The sequence below is a fragment of the Notolabrus celidotus genome, chromosome 20 (assembly GCF_009762535.1).
Source record: "Notolabrus celidotus isolate fNotCel1 chromosome 20, fNotCel1.pri, whole genome shotgun sequence".
NCBI classification, from domain to species: Eukaryota; Metazoa; Chordata; class Actinopteri; order Labriformes; family Labridae; genus Notolabrus; species Notolabrus celidotus.
Genome location: NC_048291.1, coordinates 7,349,522 through 7,373,044, shown reverse-complemented (window position 1 = coordinate 7,373,044; position 23,523 = coordinate 7,349,522). Strand labels below are relative to the sequence as shown.

The window sequence follows — 23,523 nt, the reverse complement described above, 5'->3', positions numbered from 1 at the left end:
GAAAAAAACACATCGGCGGCTGCTTTGCGAGTGTGCGCATTGCATGACGGGTCAGGGACAGGTCACAGGAGTCACACATGCACAGCATGAAGCAGAGAGAAATCTTTCTGTCCCTCAGTGCGCTCTGAACGCATCTTTTCCTCCGCTGGGAACATAGTGAATAAAGAGAGATAGGACCTCTTCACATGTGGACTGCCTCACGTTTTTGGCAAATAACCTGTCAGGCCTAAGACCCTACATTGACAGTGGACTAAAAGAGCCCAACAATCAGTGACACTGGGATAAAATGTAGTTTTTCCTCTCTTTTTTTAATACAAGCGCCAAGAATGTAAGTGGACTACTTTTTCGTTTTTAACTTCAATAAATATTAATAATATTTGCTTCAATCACTGAATGAAGCCTGCCTATATTAGGGACAAGAGTCAGGACCTTTCATTGCTCGCACAAGTCTTGTTCAGCACTCACTCTGCGCATTACGCACAGAGAGGGGAGGGGGGCGAGCGAGAGGTCTCCGGTCTTAAAAGTGTTACGGTATAGACCATTAAGTCATTTACTTGTTTTGTAATGTGTAGGTATGTTTTAGGCATGTTAAATCTGAAATAAAAATACATATACAAGTAGTTATGTCTCCTTGTATTAGTTTGTCCACCTGTTATTGACATAATGCGCAAATTAGGGATGACCACAATTAATCGATTATCGATTAATTGATTGTTAAGAAATTACTCGAAACACACATTTTTGTTATCAATTTTCCGTCACGTGGAACAAACATCATGTGGTCGTATATTACACTCATCTATCAGGGAGGTGTTTAAAGCATGTTTCGATGTGAATCAGCTGTTAAAGGTGTTGCGCACAGCGGAGACGCTCAGCTGGCGGCTGCGGCTGTGCGTAAGGTCTCCTCCACGTGCGCTTCTTAAAAGAGGATCAATACAAAACTGCTGCTTTTTAAAAGAGGATCAATACAAAACTGCTGCCAACAACAACACAGACACAAAGGTTGACAGCTTTAAACAGGATATTTCCCACCTTTGGATACAAAGGCAACAGACAGGTGGGAAATTCAGGTACGCTACGTTTACAGACCAGCAACATCAGATCCGTCTGGGCTTTTCTCCAGCGGGACTGATTATGACCCGGTTGCGCTCCTGGCTGACACCTGACCGAATACACATGTTTATTTCTCTCAATAAGAACGAGGAGACAGAAAACTGGACACTGTGAGTCTGAAGTACTTTTCTGTTAGTATTGTGAGCCTTCACTTTATAAGATTATGTCAAATATAGATATTCGAATGGTTCGAACCTCTGGGGTTTTCTTTAGAGCGAATATTCGAACGTCAATTTGGAGCAATTTTGACAGCCCTAGTGTGTATGTGTGTGTGTGTGTGTGTGTGTGTGTGTGTGTGTGTGTGTGTGTGTGTGTGTGTGTGTGTGGGTGTGTGGCAGAGAGAATTCTGAAAAATGCTTAGTTTTCACTGAATCCATAGTCTTATCACATCGTATCGATAAAGATATCTGGCATGAATATCAACATATGAAATTTTGTCCACATCGTTCAGCCCTATTGGCTAGGAAACTCAAAGCCCGCCTCTGTAGGTCACAATCGCTTGACAGCAGCAACAATATGGCTGACGCCGCCGATTGGCCTCAAAGCAGCGCTTCAGAAACATATGGGTGACGTCGCGGATACTGCGTCCATATTTTCTGGACACGCGGACAGAATCAAATGTAATTAAATAAAGATGTTTTCTGCACATCCACAAGGTCCCACCATAGACTGTATAAAATACGGACGTAGGATACGTGACGTCACCCATCTGTTTCTGAAGCGCTGTTTTGAGGCCAATCGTCGGTGGCAGCCATATTGCTGCTATTGAGCGAGTGCGACGCAAGTTCTGATTAAAACGTCTTTCCTTCTGATTTTAGCTCGGACATGAATTACAGAATTCAAGGATTTAATTATGATAAAACTTTGTCCTTTAATTATCAAAGTTGTGTGAAATTTTTGAATATTTAACGTCTTCTAAAACATCAGTGAATAACTTCCTCTCTAAGGTGGCTGAAACATAAATGAGAGGAGATGTGCGTCTTTTGTCAGTGTACATTGATAAAGTCGAGTTATAACAGAAGCCAGAACACAGCAGGGAGGCTAATGTTTCAATTTTCCTTATCGCACGTTTTCACAGCTTTTAATTAACAAAAATGTATTGATTCAAAGGCAAGCCAAGCCGCCTCTTTACTTTCCAATTAAACTTGAGTGAAACCATATCAGCATCGCCATCTGCTGAATTGGGAGTCAGCAGCAACTCTCAGCTCTGTAGGAGAGAGCAAAGAGGGCGACATAAGGCTGACTGAGTCTTCTTCTGTCCTCGTAATCCGCTCCCTCATCTGTGCAGGGGCTTTAACGCGAGGCTGTGTTCACACATGCACGGCAGAGGAGATGCCAGTAAACGCTGAGACCACAGAGCATGGAGGAATCCAGACACTCTCGATCATGTTGCTGATCCTCTCTGACTGAACATGCACCATTCGGAGGGTGAAGTGATGATTAATGTGCATTCTTAAGCCTGAAATCTGATTCTGTGACTCTGCAAACATGCAAAGACCCCGGCACTGACATTTGCATAGACGTCTGCCAACATCTTCGGGCTGGCGTGTGCACTGAGCAGCAGTCTGGAGCAACGTGAGGACTGACAGAGCCGTTTCCTGCTTCAGATCATTCACAAAAGAAGGTCAACTGAATAAACGGTGCAGGTTTTCTTTCTTTCTGAAACTCGTAGATGTTCTGACATTTATCACAGATGCACTCCTGTTCGTTTATGGTCTGAGGTGAGCGTCAGGTAGCTAGACATTCCTCCACATCAGAGCTGAAGCATGTTTAAGCCTGAATACACCTGATGAGGCAGCAGAAAGCCTGCAGGCTGATAATGTAAACAGGTGATAGAGGTCAAAAGGAGCATGCGGCTGCAAAGTGATGAAAGTCACATTTCCTGCTCCATCTATGAGTCCAAAGGAAGTAAACCTTTTCATGTAGGCATTAATAAATGGAAAAGGGCCATCCACATACAGAGAATCAGAGTTAAGTGTAATGGTCTGGGTCTTAAAAGAACCAAGACCCCTGTTCTCATCGAGGGCCGGGGCGTCAAATGATCTTGATAAAGGATTGCCATGAAAACGACAGTGACCTGGATGGATCTACGACAAAATGCCAACCTTGCAGCTTTTTCAATGCACATAAGTACGCCCCCACTTTCCACTGCCAAGCAATGATTGAGCAGCAGGTGAAGACACTCCATGTTCTCTATAAGACACATAAAATGAGTGGAACAAAAGGGGTCCTCTGAAAACCTCTGACCTGTTGACTCCAGGCCTGGCTCCGCTCATCATGACGGTTTGTTGTTGTAGTTAAGTGAAATACGTTCTGGTGATAACACAGAGTGTTTTATTCTGAAAATTAACTGGATGTTTTGATTTTGATTTTGATTTGGTGCCTGACTTCCTGTCCCGCTCCATCTCCAGCATCCGGCAAAAATAGAAGTCTTGTGTATCTGATCCGGAGGGCTCCAACCTGCCAGATCAGAGACGCAGCCGGACCGCAACAGAGCAGATCCAGTGGAAGTTAACACATACCCCTTTTCGACCGAGGCAGTTTCAGGGCCAGGAAAACCGGTTCCAGAACGGCTCTAGTTCTTTGCTGGTCTAGAACTGCGAACCGCTTACGTCAGGGGTGACAGGCCAGGGGGCGGGGTTTCCGCATAGGGTTGCCAGGATCAAAAACACAAAGCAAACTTGTTTCCGCCATTGTCATGCATAAAAAAATAAATAAATGGGCAAAGCGCTGGTCGGCAAAGGGGACAAGCTGCCATTGTCCTCCATCGTTGTTGTTTTTGTGAGGGAAAGCTGCTGGGAAAAGCGACATGCCTCTTCCACGGCCTCAAGCGGGCAGAAAAACAAACGGGTGCCGTGTTGGTTTGCGAGTTCAACCAGCTCCAAACCAGCGCGAGCACCATCCCGGAAATACAATGTGTTGTTCGAAAAGAGGTAACATTGACTTGATAAGAGACCCATCAGATCTAGTGCCATGGGGGATCGGAGCAGACTGGACACAGATCTGGTGGAATTTGGCCGTAAGCGTGCACACCATTATACAGAGGCTATAGTCCTCGTCGCAGTGGTCGCAGGTTCGATTCCCGGCCTCTACCTTTGCTACATGTCTTCCCTGACTCTCTACTCCCCACATTTCCGGTCTTTCTCCAGCTGTCCTATCCAATAAAGGTGAAAATTATTTATAGAGATAGTTGAGAAGTCAGGCTTTTGCTAGTCTGAATCACTCAGTCCAGTATGGTGACTTGAGCCTCCCACCATCACTCCACAAATTCACAGAGTTCTCAAACTGCATATGAGGATAAGTGTTGCTTTAATTTGTATAGAAAAATTATCAAACCATCTGTTTTGCCCAGCCCTCCACTGTTTCAGTCCCTGCATCTGCTGCCTGCTTCACCCTCCAGGCGCAGATCTGAAATCTATCCATGAAAGGAGAGATGTTCAATACAGTCCAACACACCTGTCATACCAGAAAACCTCAGGTTTCAGCTTGCATTTATGTGGATCTATGAGTGTGAACAGTCTCCCACAGGTCACATCTGTTAACGACCAATCTCTCCACTTAAAAGGAGAACAGAAGCGAACACAGCCTCCAGGTAAAGAGCTACAGGTGTGCAAGGGGGACTCAGAGATAAGCTTCTCACGGTGGACGTGGCTAGTGTTAAATAAATAGTTTCAGTGGTTTGCAGTGGATGCAACCTTTAGCCTTTCAGCCCTGGGATATGTTGCTCTGTGTTTGATTCAAATCTCAGTAAAGGTCACAGACACAGAGCAGCCGCACACAGAAAGGCCAGTGCTGTGTGTAAACAAGCTGAAAACTGACAGTTCAAAGCAGACGGACTGCTTATGAACAATGTGACATGACCGAGATCTTCCACATGCTCCCACAATGATGCAGACATCCTCTAACTCTGCAATGATGGCTCTGAGATCTGTTGAAGCTTCAAGAATAACTCAGGACTGTTATAAAAGCTGAAACAAAAATACTGAGGTGTCACTGACATACTTTATGCTTCCCCTAAACTAATACAAGCAGTTACATAAGACAACGGGAAAACAGTAGAGGAAACACGGCTTTACAACTTCCACAAATCCCTGTAGAGATTTCTTCTGAAATATTGTGGCTTGCTTTTACCACCATCACTTAAAATAAGCGGTTCTGAACATTCCTAAAGGGTGGAGTGTGGAGTTGTCTTGGTAGAGTATGAACATAGATTTTGGTTTGTTCATATTCCAAGCCTTATTGGAAGCATTCCCAGAGCTTCAAGCAGAAGTGAAACAACCTCTGTAAAATATATTTTAAAAAAGCAGAAGTAAAACAAAATTTGTATCGGGATATTATTTTTAAACAGTAAAAGGCTCAATCTGATTTTCACTCTGCTTGTTAAACATCATGAAGTCTCTTGCGCTGCTCTCTTGTCATTCGCTGAGTGGAGGTGTTTTAAGTTTAAAGCAGGTTTCAGAATCAGCTGACTGCACACAGCGTAGAGACGCTCAGCTGGGGGCAGCTGAGTGACAGGCCTCCACGAGTGCTTTTTTTCTCCGCCGCTGGACTGATTCTGACCCGGTTGCGCTCCCGGCTGACACCTGACCACGTACACATGTTTATTTTTCTCAATAAGAACGAGCAGACAGAAAACTGGACACTGTGAGTCTAAAATAGGATTCTGTTCAGTTGTCCTGTTGCAGTAAATCCACATGTTGAAGTCTGAGTCTTCATATCACCATGGGTCTAAGGAGATTATTCATAAGCCTGCTCCTCACGTTGATATTCAGCGTGTTTAACATTTTGAACACCTCAAAATGATCCGTAGCTGTTTAATACTGTCGTTTATATACATAGTGTCGTGAAGGAAAATTTGTTTAAGGGGAAGTAACACATTTGACATTATTTTTGACATGGAAAACTTTTATGTTTTTTTAATGATTAAACGATAATTGATCGTTAACATTTCCAAAGTTCGATCAAGGAGAATACTTCAAATTTACCTCCCATTTTAAAAAGATTTAGCTGATTTGTTTTAATATTCAATATTCATTTGGTAATCTTTCACTTTCCATTTCTCTATAATTGTTTTCTAACAAGGTATTTTTGAATGGTGATTCTAATTTTTTTGCAAGTTGCGGAAATAAAGTGTTCAGTGGTTTTATTTGTGTTACAACACACCTAAAAAATTAAAACGGATGACTTTGTTTACAAGGAAATATAAGAGAAAAAACATATATTCCAACTGTCCATATCTGAGAATTGAAATAAAATAATAGTTATGTAAATTTTTAGTTGAATACAGTTTTCTTGAAAATCGTTAGAGAATCATCTCGTGGGTTGAGTGTATCCTTACATCCCTACTTCACTGTATGAAGAAATTACTTTAATTCACTGAAATGCAAAAGTGGAAAAGTAAGTTGGAAGAAATGTGATTTCTAAAAGTACACAGACTTCAAACCATCTTTTCAGCAGGACAGAGTGACTCTGTTTGCATACATCATCTTCTCTTTCTGTGTTCTGTCTTTTCTCTGATTCCTCTCTGTGAAGTCCCAGCACTGATTTGTTTCATTTTCACATCAAAAAGACTAATCAATGCATGTTTGTCTGTCCACCCATCGAATCATCTAAACCAGTCACTCCATGAGTAATGTTTGATAATTACAACCAGTATAAGGAAGGACCGCTCTGCTCCTCAAACAGGTAAATACAAGGAACACTGTAAGCATCAGTAATATCACTTTCATTAACATGCAGAGTGGTGGTCAGTGACAGACAGACAAGACAGGGCTGGACAGGACAGGGCTGGACCGGCTGATCTCAAGTGTTTGGGAGCAGCTCTATCCTCCTGACTGAGCTAACGTCAGCTAGCTCGAATTTCTGTATCATAACACACAGGGAGCTAAGCGACGCTAACGGCTAGCTCTTCAATCAAACTGAATAATCACTATCGTGTCAGAAATAACAAGAAAGCCCGCTGCTCACCTCCGACTCTCCCTCCTCCAGACTCCTCAGACTCCAGACCACCAGACCCTGGACCAGGAGGATCGTCAGCGCGGCGGCTATCGCTAGTTTATATCGTCGGAGGAGCTTCTGGACTCGCGCGCTGGCCGCCATCTTTTTTTACCACTACAGTTGACGGGGAGCGCGTTCAGGGCGCATTCTGAGCTGCGCGCGCACGTGGCGTCTCACGCATTCAGGCTGTTGCTACAGAGTGATGGGATGTTCGGCTCCCTTCGGTGATCAGATCATTTGGCTCGACTCAGCAAAAAGAATCGACTCTTTTTGGCTCCAAAACTACTCTTTGTTTAGTATAACTTCTGTATCATAGGTATACTGCCCTTGCAGCCATAGACTGTATATAAAATGGACTGCCTCGCTCAGCCTTTTTCCATTCTCCGGTTTTGAAGCCAAAATATCACGTTCCAGAACGCAAACATCTTTTAAATTTTCTGCAGCCAGAGTCTTCGCAGTACGGAATTTGTGTGTTTCCACTAAGCGGCAACCTCCGGTCTCAAACTATGAAGCCCATGTGGAAGTGTTATAAACTGCAACTCATTGAGAATTCGCTTCAGGCTGGCTTCAGAAACACCGGAAATCACATAGACATCAATTAAAAAAAAAGATATTTGCAGCATTATTAAACATGTTAACAGCCTGGTTCAAAAAACGGCTTGCTTCTACATAGCTAATTTCTCTATCGGCACACACTGTATGGTTCAGAAGATATTAAGATTATGAGTTTTTGCCAAAGTAAGGACATGACTGACTTGACTCCCGGACGGGAACACATAGCTGTTGGCTAGGAGGCTCAAACTCCACCTCTTTACGTCACACTATGCCTGGTTGAGTTCCGCATATTCAATATGGCTGCCGCGGTCGACTGGCTTCAAAACAGCGCTCAGGAACAGATGGGTGACATCACGGATACTACGTCCATTGTTTATAAAGTCTATGGGTCCTACAGAGTTTCTCTCTACGGCGGCTGTCAATCAAAGCAACCCCAGATACAAAACCCAGTTTTTTACACTCTGATAACTAACGAAAAAGAAACTTTTCAGAAAAAAGAGGCATTGAACACAAAACAGTCAAATAATAACTACTTATCACCACAGAAAGCAGATGTGAGAAACATTATTTAGTTTTTAAAGTTTGACTGCAGCCCCATTCAAATGAATGGGGGAGACAGATTTTTGACCTATACTGCAGCCAGCCACTAGGGGAAGCAGTAAAACAACAAAAACTACTAATATGAATTTAACTCTTTCCGTCTTGGCTGTGTGTGCTCCTAAAGGAAGACGTAGCTAGCAAGAAAACTGAGTAACTTCAAAGATAGGCCGACAGAGGGCAGAGCGGTGAGAGCGCTATTTATCTTATCACTGACTAACTTATTCACATTGTTCACTTAACTTTAGAGACAGCAGGATCGCTCTTGTTCACTTTGGGGAGTCAGTTCATGAAACCAACTCGTTCACGATTTGCACATCACTATTGTAGAAAAGTTTGTCACCAAGAATACTAAACCTGTGGGAATTTTATGAATTTTATATGTTTATAATATGTTATATCTTGGACACAATGCGTTTCATAGATTAGTTAATAAATAATTTGGGGAAAGAAGTGAGGCATCTCCAAAAATTATCAGGGGTCTTTCTGAAGTCATCCACTCTCTGAGGGTCGCTTTCTCTTAACATATATGTTTGTGGTCAGGGACAGATTTAGGGCCTCCTTATTTTCTTTACCATTTCTGTTTGGAGGCTATAACAGTGAGGATTTGATCAAATAATGACCAAAATTTAAAAAACACCCTCAAAGGTTTAGATGTTACCAGTTGGCAGTTTGAGTTGTAGAACAATGCATACTTGCCATAGTTTCGTTCATGAATATTAATGCTACGCTCTGTCCTTTTGTCTGTATAAAAACCGTCTCAGGATGGGACCCCCACCATCTCCAAGGCAACAGAGCTCTAGCTCAGGCATCCAGTGTGTTAACACAGTCTAGTCTGGATCCATTCACTATGAGGAAGCAGTGACAGAAGCAGCAGTCTACTTTCTGAAAACAAAAAGTAATGTTAGTGCAAGAAGGACTAATGTTTACATATATGGAGATCAGCAAACAATATTTCAGTTTTTAATAGATTGAAAGAAAATCAGTTTAGACTACTACACCGTCTACAGATTACTCCCAAGCTTAGGCATAAAAATGGATCATAATAAATCTGAATTGAGTTTTAAGTGTAATGGTGAGGTTGGGAGTTTTATTCACTGTGTTTGGACGTGTAAAGATGACTACTGGAAAAACGTAGTGGATAAACTGTACTTAATTCTTAATGTTAGACTGAACAAGGACCCTTTGTGTTTACTGTTTGGGTTGCCAGATGCACAAATCAAAAGCACACATTCCAAGAGACTTTTATGTGTCCTCACTTTCTGTGCCAGGAAAAAAACATATTGCTGAGGTGGATAGACCACAAACCTCCAACAATAGCCAGGTGGCACAAAGTTAATTTTGATATCATGCCTATGGAATATCTGACATACAGATCAAAGTGTATGATCAAAGTATTCTTTGATATATCTTTCTTAGGTTAGACAGACCCTAGACTAGCAGCCATTGTGATGAAAGGTTTGGTATCACAGTTAGGAATAGCGGTGGTGGAGTGTAGGTGGAGTGTAGGAACTTCAAGAAGTAGGCTACCTTGGCCTGAGTGTTGATGGTGTACTGTGCAGGATTGCTATACTTGGATGCTCTCTGATTTATTTCTTTTCCAAAATTGCTTTAGTTGTAACTTTCTATTTTTGATGTGAGCCGTGCAGTTTTATTATTTATCTATTTTTATTTAGTTTAATCATTTGACCTTCAGGACCACCATAGTATTTGATATAAGCTAAACTAATGCCTTAAGCACAGTTTTCTGTCGGGCAGCCCTAAAGTCATTAACTCCTCCTTCACTTTAAAATCCATGTCTAACAGCCTGAGAATAACTCTCTCAGCTCTGCTTAGAGATCCTTTCACCAAACGCTGCTGCGGAACCAGAGCGACGTCACGCGGTCAGAAGAAGAGGACCCTGTCCGCGCGCCTTCACGAGCTCCTCACACGCGCTGTGTTTACCCAGAGTTTCACACGAGCAGCAGGAGCGCGTGTGTTCGGTCCTCCTGCAACTCACCGAGTCTGAGGACCGAGGACGGAGCCGGTGAGGAGGGGCTTCAGAGCTGGACTTCATCTCTCCCTCTGATGATTCTATCAAAGTACGATGAGAGGTTTGGCGCTGAGCCTGATGAGTTCAGGAGGATCTCTGAAGGGAACATTCACAGTTTACACGCAGGAAATGTCCACAGCTGCGAGCCCGACCGTGCCCTCCTCTCAGCTGACCTCAGAGCAGCTCACTGTGGTCGCTGCGTCCTGTAAGTAAACTATCAAACTACATTTAATGGATAAAGAGGCTTTTTAAACCTGACTGGAAACATCTGTCTTGACTTTTATTTCAGCTTTTTTCTCTTAATTGCATTTCTTTTGATGAGGCTTGTTCTGGATAATTGATTTTTTTCATGTTCAACATGTGGAGACAGAAGATAGCACCATGCATATTTAAAAGCCACATTTTGCACTCAAAGCTTTCAGACCATAGTAACTGACAATTAAAGAGCGCGTCTTTTATTATCTAAGCGGCTGTCACTGTTTTTGACAGACAGGCAGAGAAAGGAAGAGAAATTACACCTTAGTGTTCAAAATGTGGGAAAACTGTCAATCAGAAAGTAAATCTTATGTGCAATTTAATTTTACATTGCCATATACAATTAGGCTACTGTAATATATTTTGTTCTTTTACCTTTATTATCACTGCCAGTACTGTGCTATCAATGCCATCAATACTTTACTTAAAGCTTCTTAAAGCTGCCTTATGACCTATAAAATCAAAAAGGACCATTAGCAAAAAGATTGACAATTTCTTTAAAATAGATTTGAATGCCTCTAATTGCTGCAAGGGGGGTAGGTGTCACACCAGATGATTTACAGCAAGGTGAAAAATAAATACTGATTTACTTTGTACTCAATAAATATTCATGATGACTGATAGATCTGACTGTTAAAGACAGCAGGATGGTATTTTCTGTTAGATAACAGGACTTACACATGTACATGGTAGGATCAGTAAAGAGATAAGAGGTGTCACTTTGTCCACAGAGGTTACAGAACAGTAACAGAACGTTCCTCAAAGGAGCTTTAATTTGTCTTACTTTAATTGTCCTGGTTGGTACTTTTTCTCTGCATTTCACACACGAACACATCATCATTTCTATTTCCCTTATTAACTTTTTATTAAAGCTCCCGTGAGGAACTTTCCATTTTTGTTAAGTTTGGCGCCCCCCTGTGGCCAAAGAGATACATCTTATTTTGTTGCTTATTTTGTCCTGTAGATGTGTAAGAAGTTTACAAATAAAAATCTCATCCTGCTTTCTTCAAAAGTTAAAAAGTATCACTATGTCGGTATTTACTATGTAGGAAGAAATCCATGTGGTGGTCATCCCCCCTTGAAATCTGATTGGTCACTGCAAAGATTTTCCATTCCTGAAAGTATAACTTAAAAAAGTCTTAACAAAACAAAGACAGCCCAAGGAAATCCATTATTTATTCTTCTCCCAGAGTTTCAAAAATATGTTTTCTGAAGTCTCAAGTGAAAGTTATCCACGCCATGGTAAAGACTTCATGAATGATACCATCCCTATGTGATCACCGGCTTCAGCCTTTCTTTTTGTTGCTGCCTACTTATCAGCTCCACTCTGTATCCTGAACAAGCATTTAGTTCTTTAGTTGTGTGGTTGTATTATTTTAACTGTGATTAACAAACGTTTCCTTCTGTCCAACAGTTTCCTCTCTGGTCTTCTTCGTGGTCATCGTGGTGCTGCTCTCAATCATCTACCGCAAAGATCCTCAGTGCTGCAAGAGTCGCTCCTGTCAGGCACGGCACGCAGACATGGTGAGTCCTTCAAAATAAAGTGTAAGGATAAAAAGGTGCTGAGGTTTCTGGTTTTTCTTTTAAGTGGTTGTGATGCTGAATTTTGTCCCAATCTGACAGAGAGGGAGAGAGAGGGAGAGAGAGGGAGAGAGAGGGAGAGCACCCGGACAGCATTAAGAAGTGTCACATTCAATTTGCACGGCTGTGGGAAAGAGACTGGAATAAACTTGATATGATCATTGTCAGACGATGGATTTGTCTCAGTTGAATTAGCCGCCCTCCAGAAATATCTCCCATCGCGACAGTGGCTCTAATGGATTTGGACAGAATTAGCACTCAGCGAGAATATTGATGCTGGTTCAGCTGCAGTGTGATTAAATCACTGCAAATCAGTTTCACAGGTGGAACAAACCTCACTTTCATTTTTTTAAAGGAGTGTGTTTGACATTTTGAATCTGTATTGATCTAATTTCTCACACCTGTAACACCATAAACCTCTGTTTGAGAGTGTGGAGCAGCAGGAGGATGAGGTGAGAAGGAAACACTCCACCGGGGTGACTTCTCACTGGTTTTCCGCTCTCTCGACTTCCTCTCTCAGACTCTCTCTTCAGTCTCGGGGGAGATATTTGCGTGTTATCTTTGGGTTGCAGAGACTCGACTCATGCCTCCCCCATCAGCAGACAGGAAGCTCTGTTCGGCTGTGTTAATGGAGAGGCTCTGCTGTCCCGTTTGGGGAACTAACAGAGCGTTTCAGTGGGACAAACTGACCTCCACTTACAGCTGTATCCAAGCACGCTGCAGCTGATAAGACAACATGGCCGCTTAGTCACAACCTGAGTCAGAAATCACAGTTTGTTTTCATTCGGTAAAAGACCAACTCTGAATGTGACTTCAGACATCAGAACCAGCAGTACTGAGCTTTTTTACAAGTCACTGAACTACACATAGAAACAAGAGACATGCAGACGAGTACAGTCACTTCTAGATAAAGGAGGAAAAGGAAAAAGAGAATAGTAATGAGAGAAAAAAAGTTTAATGAGGAACTTATATAAAATAAATTGGTGAATGAATCGATAAATGCACATTTGCATGCATAGGCATTTGTCCTTGTTAGTGGACAATTTGCATATATTTGTACATCATTACAAACAAAGTTACTCTCACATACAAATGTGCCACATGAAAATTTACATTCTTTCAAACACACGTGCAGCTATTAGTAGGAAACTTAAAAGCAACGTCAAGATTCTTCCAAATAAAAATAATAAAGGGCCAGTTACAATAAAAGAAATAGTTCAAGAATAAGACAAAATGTGAACAAGAATCTTCAAACATGTGTTAAACTATCAGACAGTTACTTCAGATGTGAGAAAAATATTGACAGCATTTTCTAAAGTAGGATTAAAATGAAAAAACACGTTTGATAATCAAGAATAAAAGGGACAAATTATTTAATAATAAGATAACAGTGGAAAAAATATTTGAAAAAAAAAACTTCTACTTGAGAAAATCAAAAAAATCTAAATAAACAACTTAATATACTTCTTTTGAAATTGGTAAGAATTGCTAAATCATTGAAATGTGATAAAAATGAAGCAGTTTCTAAAAATCTAAAATTTGGACAAAATGGTCAAAATCCAATAAAAATGGAATTGATTCTTTAACAATAAGAAAAAAATGGAGCCAGATTGACATAAAAAAAAGGATTTAAAAACTTGAATGATGAACAAAAAATTAACAGTGGTACAAATTCTTCACAAATTCCTCGCATAACTGACATGAATATAACTTTCTTTTTATAATAGTGTGTGAGTTGTGAAGGTTGTTCATTCCTCACTCCGTCACTGTGTTCATGTCTCTGACTTCATCGTCACATACCTCTCCCTGCTTCAGTTTGCAGCCTGAAAGGGGACAGAGTCCTCTGTGGGCGTTGGGGACACAACAGGGACAATGGATCTCCTTTAGGCTGCAGAGGTGAAAAAAGACACGCTGCCGCTTGGGTCCTCCCCCGACTTCAACACTGATTTTACACGGTTGTGCTTTTTCACACTGGCTGAGACAAAAGGACAAGTCTCCTTTTTATTCGTCCTTCCTTCAGGACTTCTCTGTTTGCCTCTTAAAGGTACAAACCAGTGAGGGAACATGACCTTTGGCTTCTTCTTTTAGAATGGACTCTCTCCGTCTGAAATGATGGGAGGTTTTGTGCCAAAGGTCGACGCTGTGCGTCACTCTGAGTGAGAGTGATGTTATTGTTGGACTGGCCTGGGAAAAATGATGAATCTGTTTTTATTTTTCATGATTGACCTTTTTTTAACTTTTCACATCAAAGCTTCTGGAACTTTGGGTTTGAGTTGATTTTGGTGACACCTTTGAATGAACCTCTTATATCCTTGCTGTTCACATGCGCCTAGTGTTTTCTGATTTAAAACAAATCTGAGCTTACTTATTTATTTCAAGTTAGTTTGCCATTATTAGATTAGACAGCTGAAGAGAGAGAAAGGAAACAGGGGGAGTAGAGAGTGGGGGAAGACATGCTGCAAAGGGTCATGGCCACACGCCTAGACTGCTAACCGGCACTCTTCATCGTGAATCACTGTTGTGGAAAATGTAAACTGAAGCTGTTTTCACACATGACTGAAACTCCTTAAAACTTTTGAAAATTTGAGGGAGGGCTGTATTGATGCATAACAGGATGAATAAAAACTTCAGAGGTTGAAGAAGGAGAATCATTTAAAGATGAGAACAGTGAAGATGCCTGCACATCCATCTGTTTACACGTAGCATTGCTATAAATATAAATACTGTCATAGTGTAGGCCTCTTCTGCTCTGTCCTCCGTCATGTTGTAAACATTACACTGTGACTTTCATAGCCTGACTTTCATGTCATGTCCTTCCTTCCAGACCCCCCCACTTCCTCCTACAGTAAAACCTTAACACTGTGAGGGACATGTTTTAACAAGCAACTTTGGAGAATATTGGAGGAAAAGCTCAACAAAAAAATAAGAGTGTGAAAGAGGCTAAAGTCTGCCGCGTGCTGTTTATCTCTGCGTCTGAGTCACCTGGTTGCAGCACTTACTGACTTTGACATTAACTATGTGTAACGCTAACAATATCCCCACTGATGGTCATGTTTACTTTTGTGGGTCATAAAGAGGCTTCTGGATTAACTTCAGTCTGTTTTATAAGCATCTCTTCACTGAGATGCTCATACCTGAACCATGATGACAGATTTCTGCATAAAAGCATCAAACTCAAACTGTTTATGGAGAATCTGATACATGCATATCAGTCATTCTGTGCATCTATTATCTATTCATCCATCCATCTAATCCCACTTAGTCTCCAAGCTTAGTCTGCGAACATCCTCCTCTTTAAAGTTCTCTTATCATCTCCTCTTGCTCGACTAAATCTCAGTCAGACACAAACAGTGTTGTGTTGTTGTCTGTAGTGTGTATTGGAGGGTGTGCTCGTTAGGAGGTACCTGCTGCAGACACAAGGAGAGTACAGAGACCACACGGTGTGGTTTGTTGCCTAGGGACCCTGATGACACAGTAGGACGGCACATTGTCCTCCACATAAAGGACGCTCATTTAGACCCAGAGGCAATTACCTAGTTTACTGGCAGCCTTTTTTTGAAAGCAGGATTCCTTCGGCTCATACAGTGAAACACTGACAGGTCTGTGTTAGAGGGGGAGGGACAGGGAGGGGACGCTGAAACGGGAGGGTGTTGGTCTTATTGATCGGGTAATTTATGGTATTGCTAAACCAGGCAGAGTCTACAGTGATGAAACAAGGCATGAAAATTGGTCAATTGGGCTGAAACGAGTGGATTTCTGACTAATTGTTGTGATGGAGGAGCGACAAGGACCCCCGGGGTGGAAGTTAAAATGTGAAGTGCTTGTGAAGGAGAAAGTTTAATTAATAACCAGTGAGACAAACATGTGACTGTCATTATTTTAACAGGACGCTCCGCCTCAGTACTACAGCAGCAGTCAGACTCTGGTGGGATCTGCGTGTCTGGAGCAGAGTCACATCATGGTTGACAACAACAGTCAGGTGAGAAAACACAGCATGGCATTGGCATCGTCTCGTATTAGGCACACAAAGCATTATTATTTCCCTTTCTGTAGCATGGAGGATCACTGAACCCCAATGAGTGCTTTGCATTGAGTTGATCTGCAGCATGTAGACCAGTTTGTAAGTGTGCTCACAGTCATTAATGGCTGAAAAGCCTGAAGTGTTTTTGCTCCAAGAGCTGAAAATACACACAAGGCCTCTCCATTGGCTGTCTCCCCGTGAGAAGCCCCTCTTCAGGTTAAGCAGTAAAATTCGACCATAATCCCATCTCCAACATGTTAAGTGTCTGTCTTCTGTCCCTAATAAGTGTCCCTCTGTGTGTGTCTCAGCAGGCGGGTCAGCTGTTCTTTGTCGGTCTGCCCTCCAGCTACTCCCTCCCCGCTCTGGAGCCCCCCCTGCCGAGGCTCCCATCCTACGAGAGTGTCCGAAAGAAGGACCGCCAGAGGCAGATCCACATGATGATCGCAGACCGTTTCGGCCTCAATGGACCCATTGTGACTGAGGTGGGTTGAGTGAGAGATTATAGGAGTGTCACAATACTTGATACAGTCACAAAGATTACATCAGTGAGATGATTCAGGTGCTGATACTGAGACAGTATATCCCTGTCCAGAGATAGGAATAATAAAGGCAGATCTTTAAATACTTAACCCATCTCAGATAGAGTTTTCAGGTATCTGTACTTTACTTTGGTGGTTATTCCTCCCACAACTTTTTCACTCTTACCCCCTAAACTTTAAATAACTACGTAGCTTCAGTTAGCTTAGCACAGAAACAGCTGTGAGAAATGTTCATCAGACAGACATTTTTACTTTGATACTGTAAGGACATTTAAGAGCCTGGATTACGACTGTATATGAGGGTGGTCAACATGTTTCTACCTCCTCCTGCTGTACAAAAGTAAAGCCAACATAACTTCAGCATCAAACACCATCTGGCACATTTGGAACCAGAGTCTGCTCAAAGACTGTATAAAAAAATGGACAGCGCAACAGCTACCAAAACATTTAGAACTCCCCCTACTCACTGGATGCAGTATAGGTAATTAGCTCTGCCTCCTCTATGTCAACAGATTGGTTATGAGTCAAACATTAAAATCAAAATACTCGTCAAAAAAATGTTTCTCAAACATGTTTCTGTCATCATAGTTAGTTCTTAGCTTATCATACTGATTTATGTTCTAGTTTTCATTTTTCGGAGGTTGGTTTGGTTTTAATTGGTTATTTGGGAGGACGTCAAAAAGGTCATGGATCCTTCGTAAGAAAGTTAAATACGTGTTGTTGACCAGGAGTAGCTATCCCTGTATTTAATAATGGACAACACGCTTCCATCACCATATATTGTGAAAAAAATGAATACAAAATACAGCTAGCCAGAGGCAATCTGGCTGTTATAGTCACATTACTGAATTACTGACGTCACTCTCTTCCTCTAACAAACACAAACATTTAATTTATACGTCTCTCAGGTTGGTACAGTCCACAACGGATCACATTCTTGAGTGGGTTTGAGGCAGACACTCGCAGCACTGCAGGGGCTCATTTGATAACAGAGCTGTCAATGATGACGTCACATCCCCTCTTTATTACATCAAATAGCTAACTTAAAATAAATTAGTTGGAAAAATAAACACGTGTGCAATAAGAATAAACTATAATGACAGAAACCATGCTTAAGAAAAATTAATTTGATGTGTATTTTGATTTTATAGTTTGACCCATGTCCCATCTGTTTACATGGAGGTGCCAGGCTTTTTGACCAATATTACTGCCAGTCAGCAGGAGGGAGCTCTAAATGTTTCAGCTTCATCTTTTAACAGTCTCTGTCTTGGACAAGAAACAATTTCATCAGTCTTTCTTCTGAATTTGATACTAAAAACATTTACCGTTGCAAAGAAGTTTTCCCTCCCTTGCTTGTTTCAGGCAGAAAGGCCTTTGCAGTGTGTGTTTGAGGCGCTGTTGTAAACCTTGGAGCATGGAATATATTTGACTCCTATTACAGTTACAAAGAAAGCTCAAGCTCCCATAAACTGGTTTCATTATGAATGCCCATTGTGTATCGTCTCTCTATGAATGGAGATAATAAGAAATGGTTCTTTCTATTGTGACCGCCTTGTCATACAATATTGTAACATGAGCTCATTCAGAGATAAGTCTGCAGTAAACACAAAGCTCTATCAGCTCATCTGATGCCGCAGCTGAAATGTGCCGCCGGCTGCATTTCAAGGTTTTACCATGTTGATCTTTTGCTGAGCTTTTGACTCGCACAACGCTCGAGCAAACAAGGTAATGAGAAAAAGGCATCAAACATAATTAAAGCTGCATCCTGAGAGCAAACAGAGCCCGGGAATGCAGCTCTCTGTGCGCCTGTCTTCTTCTCTTTTTTTCTTCTTTGACCTCCCATTTTTTTCCTTAATTAAACAGTCCCTGGCATGACTGCCCAGCTTGCACACACACACACACACACACACACACACACACACACACACACACACACACACACACACACACACACACACACACACACACACAAACACACAAACACACACAAAGAGCACATACACTTTCAAGTCAGCCCATCACTAACTGCTGAAAAGTCCCCGTCCCCCCACTGCCCCTTAATTTAGCCCTGTCCATCCAGCATCCTGGGGCAGGATAGCATTAAAACTTTGTGTGTGCGTCCGGGGTTGTGTGTGTGTGTGTGTGTTGTGTCAGACAGAGGGCAGGGTTAAAGGGTTGCTCTTTGTTGCCTGAGGGTCTCAAAGCAATTAAAAGATAAGACGAGTTAGTCAGGGAGTGTGAATCAGATGTGATGGATGAGATAATGCATTGAAAAGATTAATTAGGCATGAAAACGCGCACATTATATCAATTATTTTAAAGGATGGAAACCCAGCGTTGCAGTGTTTTCAAGGAAACACAATCAGCCAGGGATTTTAATTAGCTGTGTAACTAAACATTTTAGAATCAATAAATTCATCTTTAGATTAAAATTTTGTGTCAACGTCTTTATGTCTTTCATACTTAAACGGACGCCATAATCGTTCATAGACTGTGAAGGCAAAACATTAAGAGCTCCCCCTGCTGACAGGCTGCAGTATAGGACATAAACCCCGCCTCCTTAATATTAACAGATTGAACAGAGGCCAAACTATAAAATCAAAATACTTCAAAGCTCACAATGGGCTGGAATTAAGTGGTTCTGTCCAATCTATGTACAGTCAATGATCTCTTTAGGCATTAGCCGGGTAATAAACAAGATAATATATAGTGAGCAGGTGGTTATGCTTATTAGAATCCTGAAACAGCTTAACTGTGCACCACAGTTGGAAAAAATTCTATAGCATACACTAAAGACTGATTTATACTTCTGCGTCTCCCCTACGCAACAGGGGCTGACACAGACATGTGCACTACATACTTGTGCGTCCGTGTGTCCGTTTCCCGCAGTAATACTCCACCAAAACGCTTGAAGGCAGTGTGGTCTCTCTGATAGACGGTCGCCTGCTTCTGGCCCCGCTACGATCTCTGTTTACTTTTCCACAGCGATTCAGAGGATCCTGTAAGTGCTGTAAATTCGGGAAATACAAGCCGGCAAGCAGACCAATCACATGGCTTGCGGTCCAAGTTTATTCTATGTGTAGTTACATTTTGGTGGAGGTGAACATCAGCTACGTGCGTAGGTCTCTGTGTAGGTATGGGAGCTACGTGGACCCCCGGCATAGGCTACGCCGTTGATTCGATGCAGAAGTACAAATCATCATTTACACCAACATCAGTGTTTGAGTTTGGAGTTTTTTAAAATTAGCTAAATAATGTAAAAGAGCTGATCTCGTCAGCACAGATTGATAGCCAAGCCTCTGTGCTGGTGCTCCGGCCGGTTTCTCAACAAAAAGGGCCGTGCTGATCGGGATTTTTTGTGGTTAAAACACTTACTGTTTACAGGTACCTCATTCAACCCCACTTTTAAAAAAACATCAAGTTTCTCCTTAATAACACTGTGGATGTTTTATTTTTTTATTAGGTTGTTTATATTCTTTTTGCAAAGGATGTAGATAATACCTTGAACCTGGTTTCATGATTGGTAGTTCAGGCAGAAAGGTAGGACCCCAGTGCAGGTAACTACAGGCAGATGAAAAATATTCAAGAACTCAGAAAACAAAGTTTTAATTTCACAAAGCAGAGCAACAATAAAGAGATGATGATCATTTCATTGTTAGTATTAGAACTTGTGAGTTGCACTTTTTTTTTACAGTGTCAATAATTTGCATAAGAAGGGCCACTCTTATCCTGAGCATAAATACAATCCTGGACTCAAAAATGTGCACGCAGCTCCAGAGCACTGATGCAAGATTTGCTCTGCAGCACAGTTCAAGTTGCATTTCAAACTTTGTGTATTTATCTGATTTTGTATTTTTCAAACTTTGTTTAATAATCTGTATTATTCTCTCTGCAGCCTCCTCCAACGTACGAGGAGAGTATCCGTCAGTCTGTGGATCTGCCGTACACCATCTTCTCTTCCGGTGTGGACCTCTCGTCTCCTCAGAGTTTCTACACTAACGCAGGACTGGATGAACCTCATCAGGTCAGATCAGACGCTAACAGCAGCACTCTACCTGTGTGAAGCTCATCATGGTCTCAAACTGCAGGGTCAATACGAACATGGATTTACGCAGACAGTCACAAAAGGAGACTGAAAGACTGATCGAGATACCTCATGAGAGAGATTTTCTATTAACAACAGCTGACGGAGGACAAACCAAAGAGAAGCTGCACAGCCTCCAGGGAAGGACCGGACACATCTGAATGTTAAAGACGATTTACTACAGCTGCTGTTCTCCCCAGTGAGGATGGTTTAAGATGAAGAATCACTTAAATGAAACTGAGGTGGCTGGTACATCTTCAAAAGGCAAACCAAAAAGAAAACCTCTGATGATTTTACTCTGTCAGTGAACATTGTCTTTGCTGTTTCTTTGAGCCTGGACCAGCTGATTGTTGTGATCGACTGATAAAGCTGAGCATATCTATGTCTAGATCTGTAGATGAGCGTATTAGTTTCAGATATGTGCTGATTTGCATAATATTTTTACAGATGAAATATGCTTGGTTAATTTAAAATGTTGTCATCATGTAATTTGGCTAGCAGAGGGCAGTCTGACTCCATGGTTTACGATCCTCTCAGCACTGTCCGTAGCGCATGTAGCAGAACATCACAGCTGAACTGACTTACGGTGCTGACACAGCCAAGATGCCCCGAGCCACTCCTTCATTGTGTTAAAGGCATGCATTTAAAGCAAAGAATGATGATCTATAATGTAAATAAACATTATGGAGTGTAGGTTTGATTGAAGCTGATGTGGACAGGCGTCTTGTGGCCGCAGCCTGTGTTCGCATACTGAATCTGAAAATAATTGGTTGATGGTGAAGAAAAATGTGAAATGTTCTTTAATTAAGTTTTTTTTTTTTTATTATTTTAGAAAAGAGCTTTTTGGAGAATCTTTGTAGCATCATATTTGTGCACATGAATACTTTCAGATAATCAGTGCACAGTCCACAAAGAAAAACATCAAATTTTCCGCCCAATTTGAGATCCTAAAATCCCCTCTGGCTCGCCCACGCCTTTAATAAGTATGATAAATAGTTGAGATTAAGATGAAGAAGTTCCACAAATACTTGTATTTTATTAAGAGACACATTTTGTGTGATTGTGGGGCTATGCTACAGCAGCACAAAAACATCCCTGATAAATCTTTTAGAAAAGCAGAAACTGGTGAAGGGTGAAATTGTGAGATTACATAAAAGTATTTTCCTGATGAATATGACCCCTTTACCTGCCTGCAGTACTTCTAATGTCCACTAGAGGGCTGCTGTTTCCTTTACAAAACACTTTTATTTTGATCCCAGCCCATAACTCTTCCGTACTGATCTCCATATCCGTAAGCTGTGACTTTCTGCCTCTTTAAAATCTGGACCGGTCATAAATTCTGTATCCGCCTGTTCTGCTCCTGACTCACAGACGTCACTGCTTGTGTCTCTGTGATGTCTCTGTACCTGCTGACGTTGCACAGCTCCAGCCTGTCATAGAGTGCCTTCCATGGAGCTTTAAGACAACACGACCCAATGATTCCTCTCTGTCTGATGCAACACTTTACCTTCGTTTGTTCTGAGTCTGTTCGGCTGTAGCTGGGACACAAAGTAAGACTGAATGTGTCTGAAAGCTTCGGGTGGAAAGTGAAGCAGAGTGGAATTACAGGGGAGGATCTTTGTCATATCTTGTTTCATTTTGCTGCAACCAACCAATGATTTCTTTGTCTAAATGTTTGTCCTGGACATCGTCATGTTCTGTATTTATTGAAGAAAAATGATTCCTTGTTGTTTCTCATGTGAAAACAAACGTAATAAACAAATGTATTGTTTTGTTTACTATTGTAACTCTATCTCAAGAGTACTTTGTGATTCTGAAACAAACACATACAATGCGGTAGTTACATTTAACAGTGGAGAAAAAAAGAGGATAAAGTAAGGGGACTCCAATAGGAGATGTTTGTCAATCTACAGAAGTTTTCTCACCTTTTTCAATGATTTTATACTCTTTAAATATGAGAAGCAGAGGAACACCTGCCCCACTTGGGTTAACGTGGTTTTGACTGAAACTTCTTGAATGTTTTTGCAACTCTTTTGGTCTTTCTTTGGAAGCCCTATGCAGAAATGTATCATATTAAAATGTATGAAATGTTTTTTCATGTTAAAAAGTTAATTTCAGTTGTTTCCTTGTGATCTAGAAACTTCGGATGATGATAAGTTGTACCATTAGAGTTTTAGGGCACAAAACAAACATATAGAAATAAGCTTTTTTTATTGCAAGTTTGCAACAGAAGCTCGACTGTCATCCCACCTTTTTACTTTTATCTTGATTCCTGCAATGCTGTGATGTAAGAATCCCAGTGTGTGATTTCACATTGGGTTATGGAAGCATGAGAGATAAAGTCTAAGAACCTCATTTGTGTGGGCAATGCCAGAATTGTATGTGGTTGTCTGGGGTAACCTGGACTATAGGTCTACTGGATCATCAGATAACGCCTGTTACAACAATGAAACAAGATGTGTTATCTCGACAACAAGAAAGCTAGCTTTGTTATCCCTCAATATAATGACAAATAGTAGTAGAAGTCTCCAAAAAACAACTGAAACCTTGTATTATCATGGGATGACAGGAGAAATAAAATGTATGGATGCAAGTCTGATGATCCATAAATAAGCTGTTGTAAAAAATAAAGTAAAATAGTGATATTGAACTAGTAATATAATATTTAGGGTCAATGGCTATAGGCTGACTATACTTTTTTTTTTTTTTTTACCAAGGATTCAATTTGGAACAAATTAGTGTCAAATCG

At 41.3% G+C, this 23,523-nt stretch overlaps 2 protein-coding genes across 2 annotated transcripts in view; one reads left to right on the top strand and one right to left on the bottom strand.

The window, feature by feature from the left end:
• Positions 1-7,262, bottom strand: part of xylt2 (xylosyltransferase II) — a 30,241-nt gene extending 22,979 nt beyond the window's left edge. Inside the window, exon 1 of the mRNA XM_034711110.1 lies at positions 7,081-7,262. Within this exon, the coding sequence (XP_034567001.1) occupies positions 7,081-7,212 (132 nt within the window). The 5' untranslated portion in view covers positions 7,213-7,262. The remainder of the gene's footprint in view (positions 1-7,080) is intronic.
• Positions 6,730-23,181, top strand: LOC117832127. The gene is made up of 6 exons (XM_034711111.1): positions 6,730-6,798; positions 10,089-10,499; positions 11,964-12,073; positions 16,017-16,109; positions 16,460-16,633; positions 20,586-23,181. Exons 2-6 carry the CDS (start codon positions 10,349-10,351, stop codon positions 20,751-20,753), a joined length of 696 nt encoding a protein of 231 aa, XP_034567002.1. The 5' UTR covers positions 6,730-6,798; positions 10,089-10,348; the 3' UTR covers positions 20,754-23,181.
• The last annotated feature ends 342 nt before the right edge of the window (positions 23,182-23,523 follow it).

Bases quoted from the DNA above. Each gene is read 5' to 3' on its own strand.
- LOC117832127 (XM_034711111.1), top strand. From the start codon at position 10,349: ATGAGAGGTTTGGCGCTGAGCCTGATGAGTTCAGGAGGATCTCTGAAG. The intron at 12,074-16,016 runs GTGAGTCCTTCA...TTATTTTAACAG, and splicing joins AGGCACGGCACGCAGACATG to GACGCTCCGCCTCAGTACTA. The intron at 16,634-20,585 runs GTGGGTTGAGTG...TTCTCTCTGCAG, and splicing joins ATGGACCCATTGTGACTGAG to CCTCCTCCAACGTACGAGGA.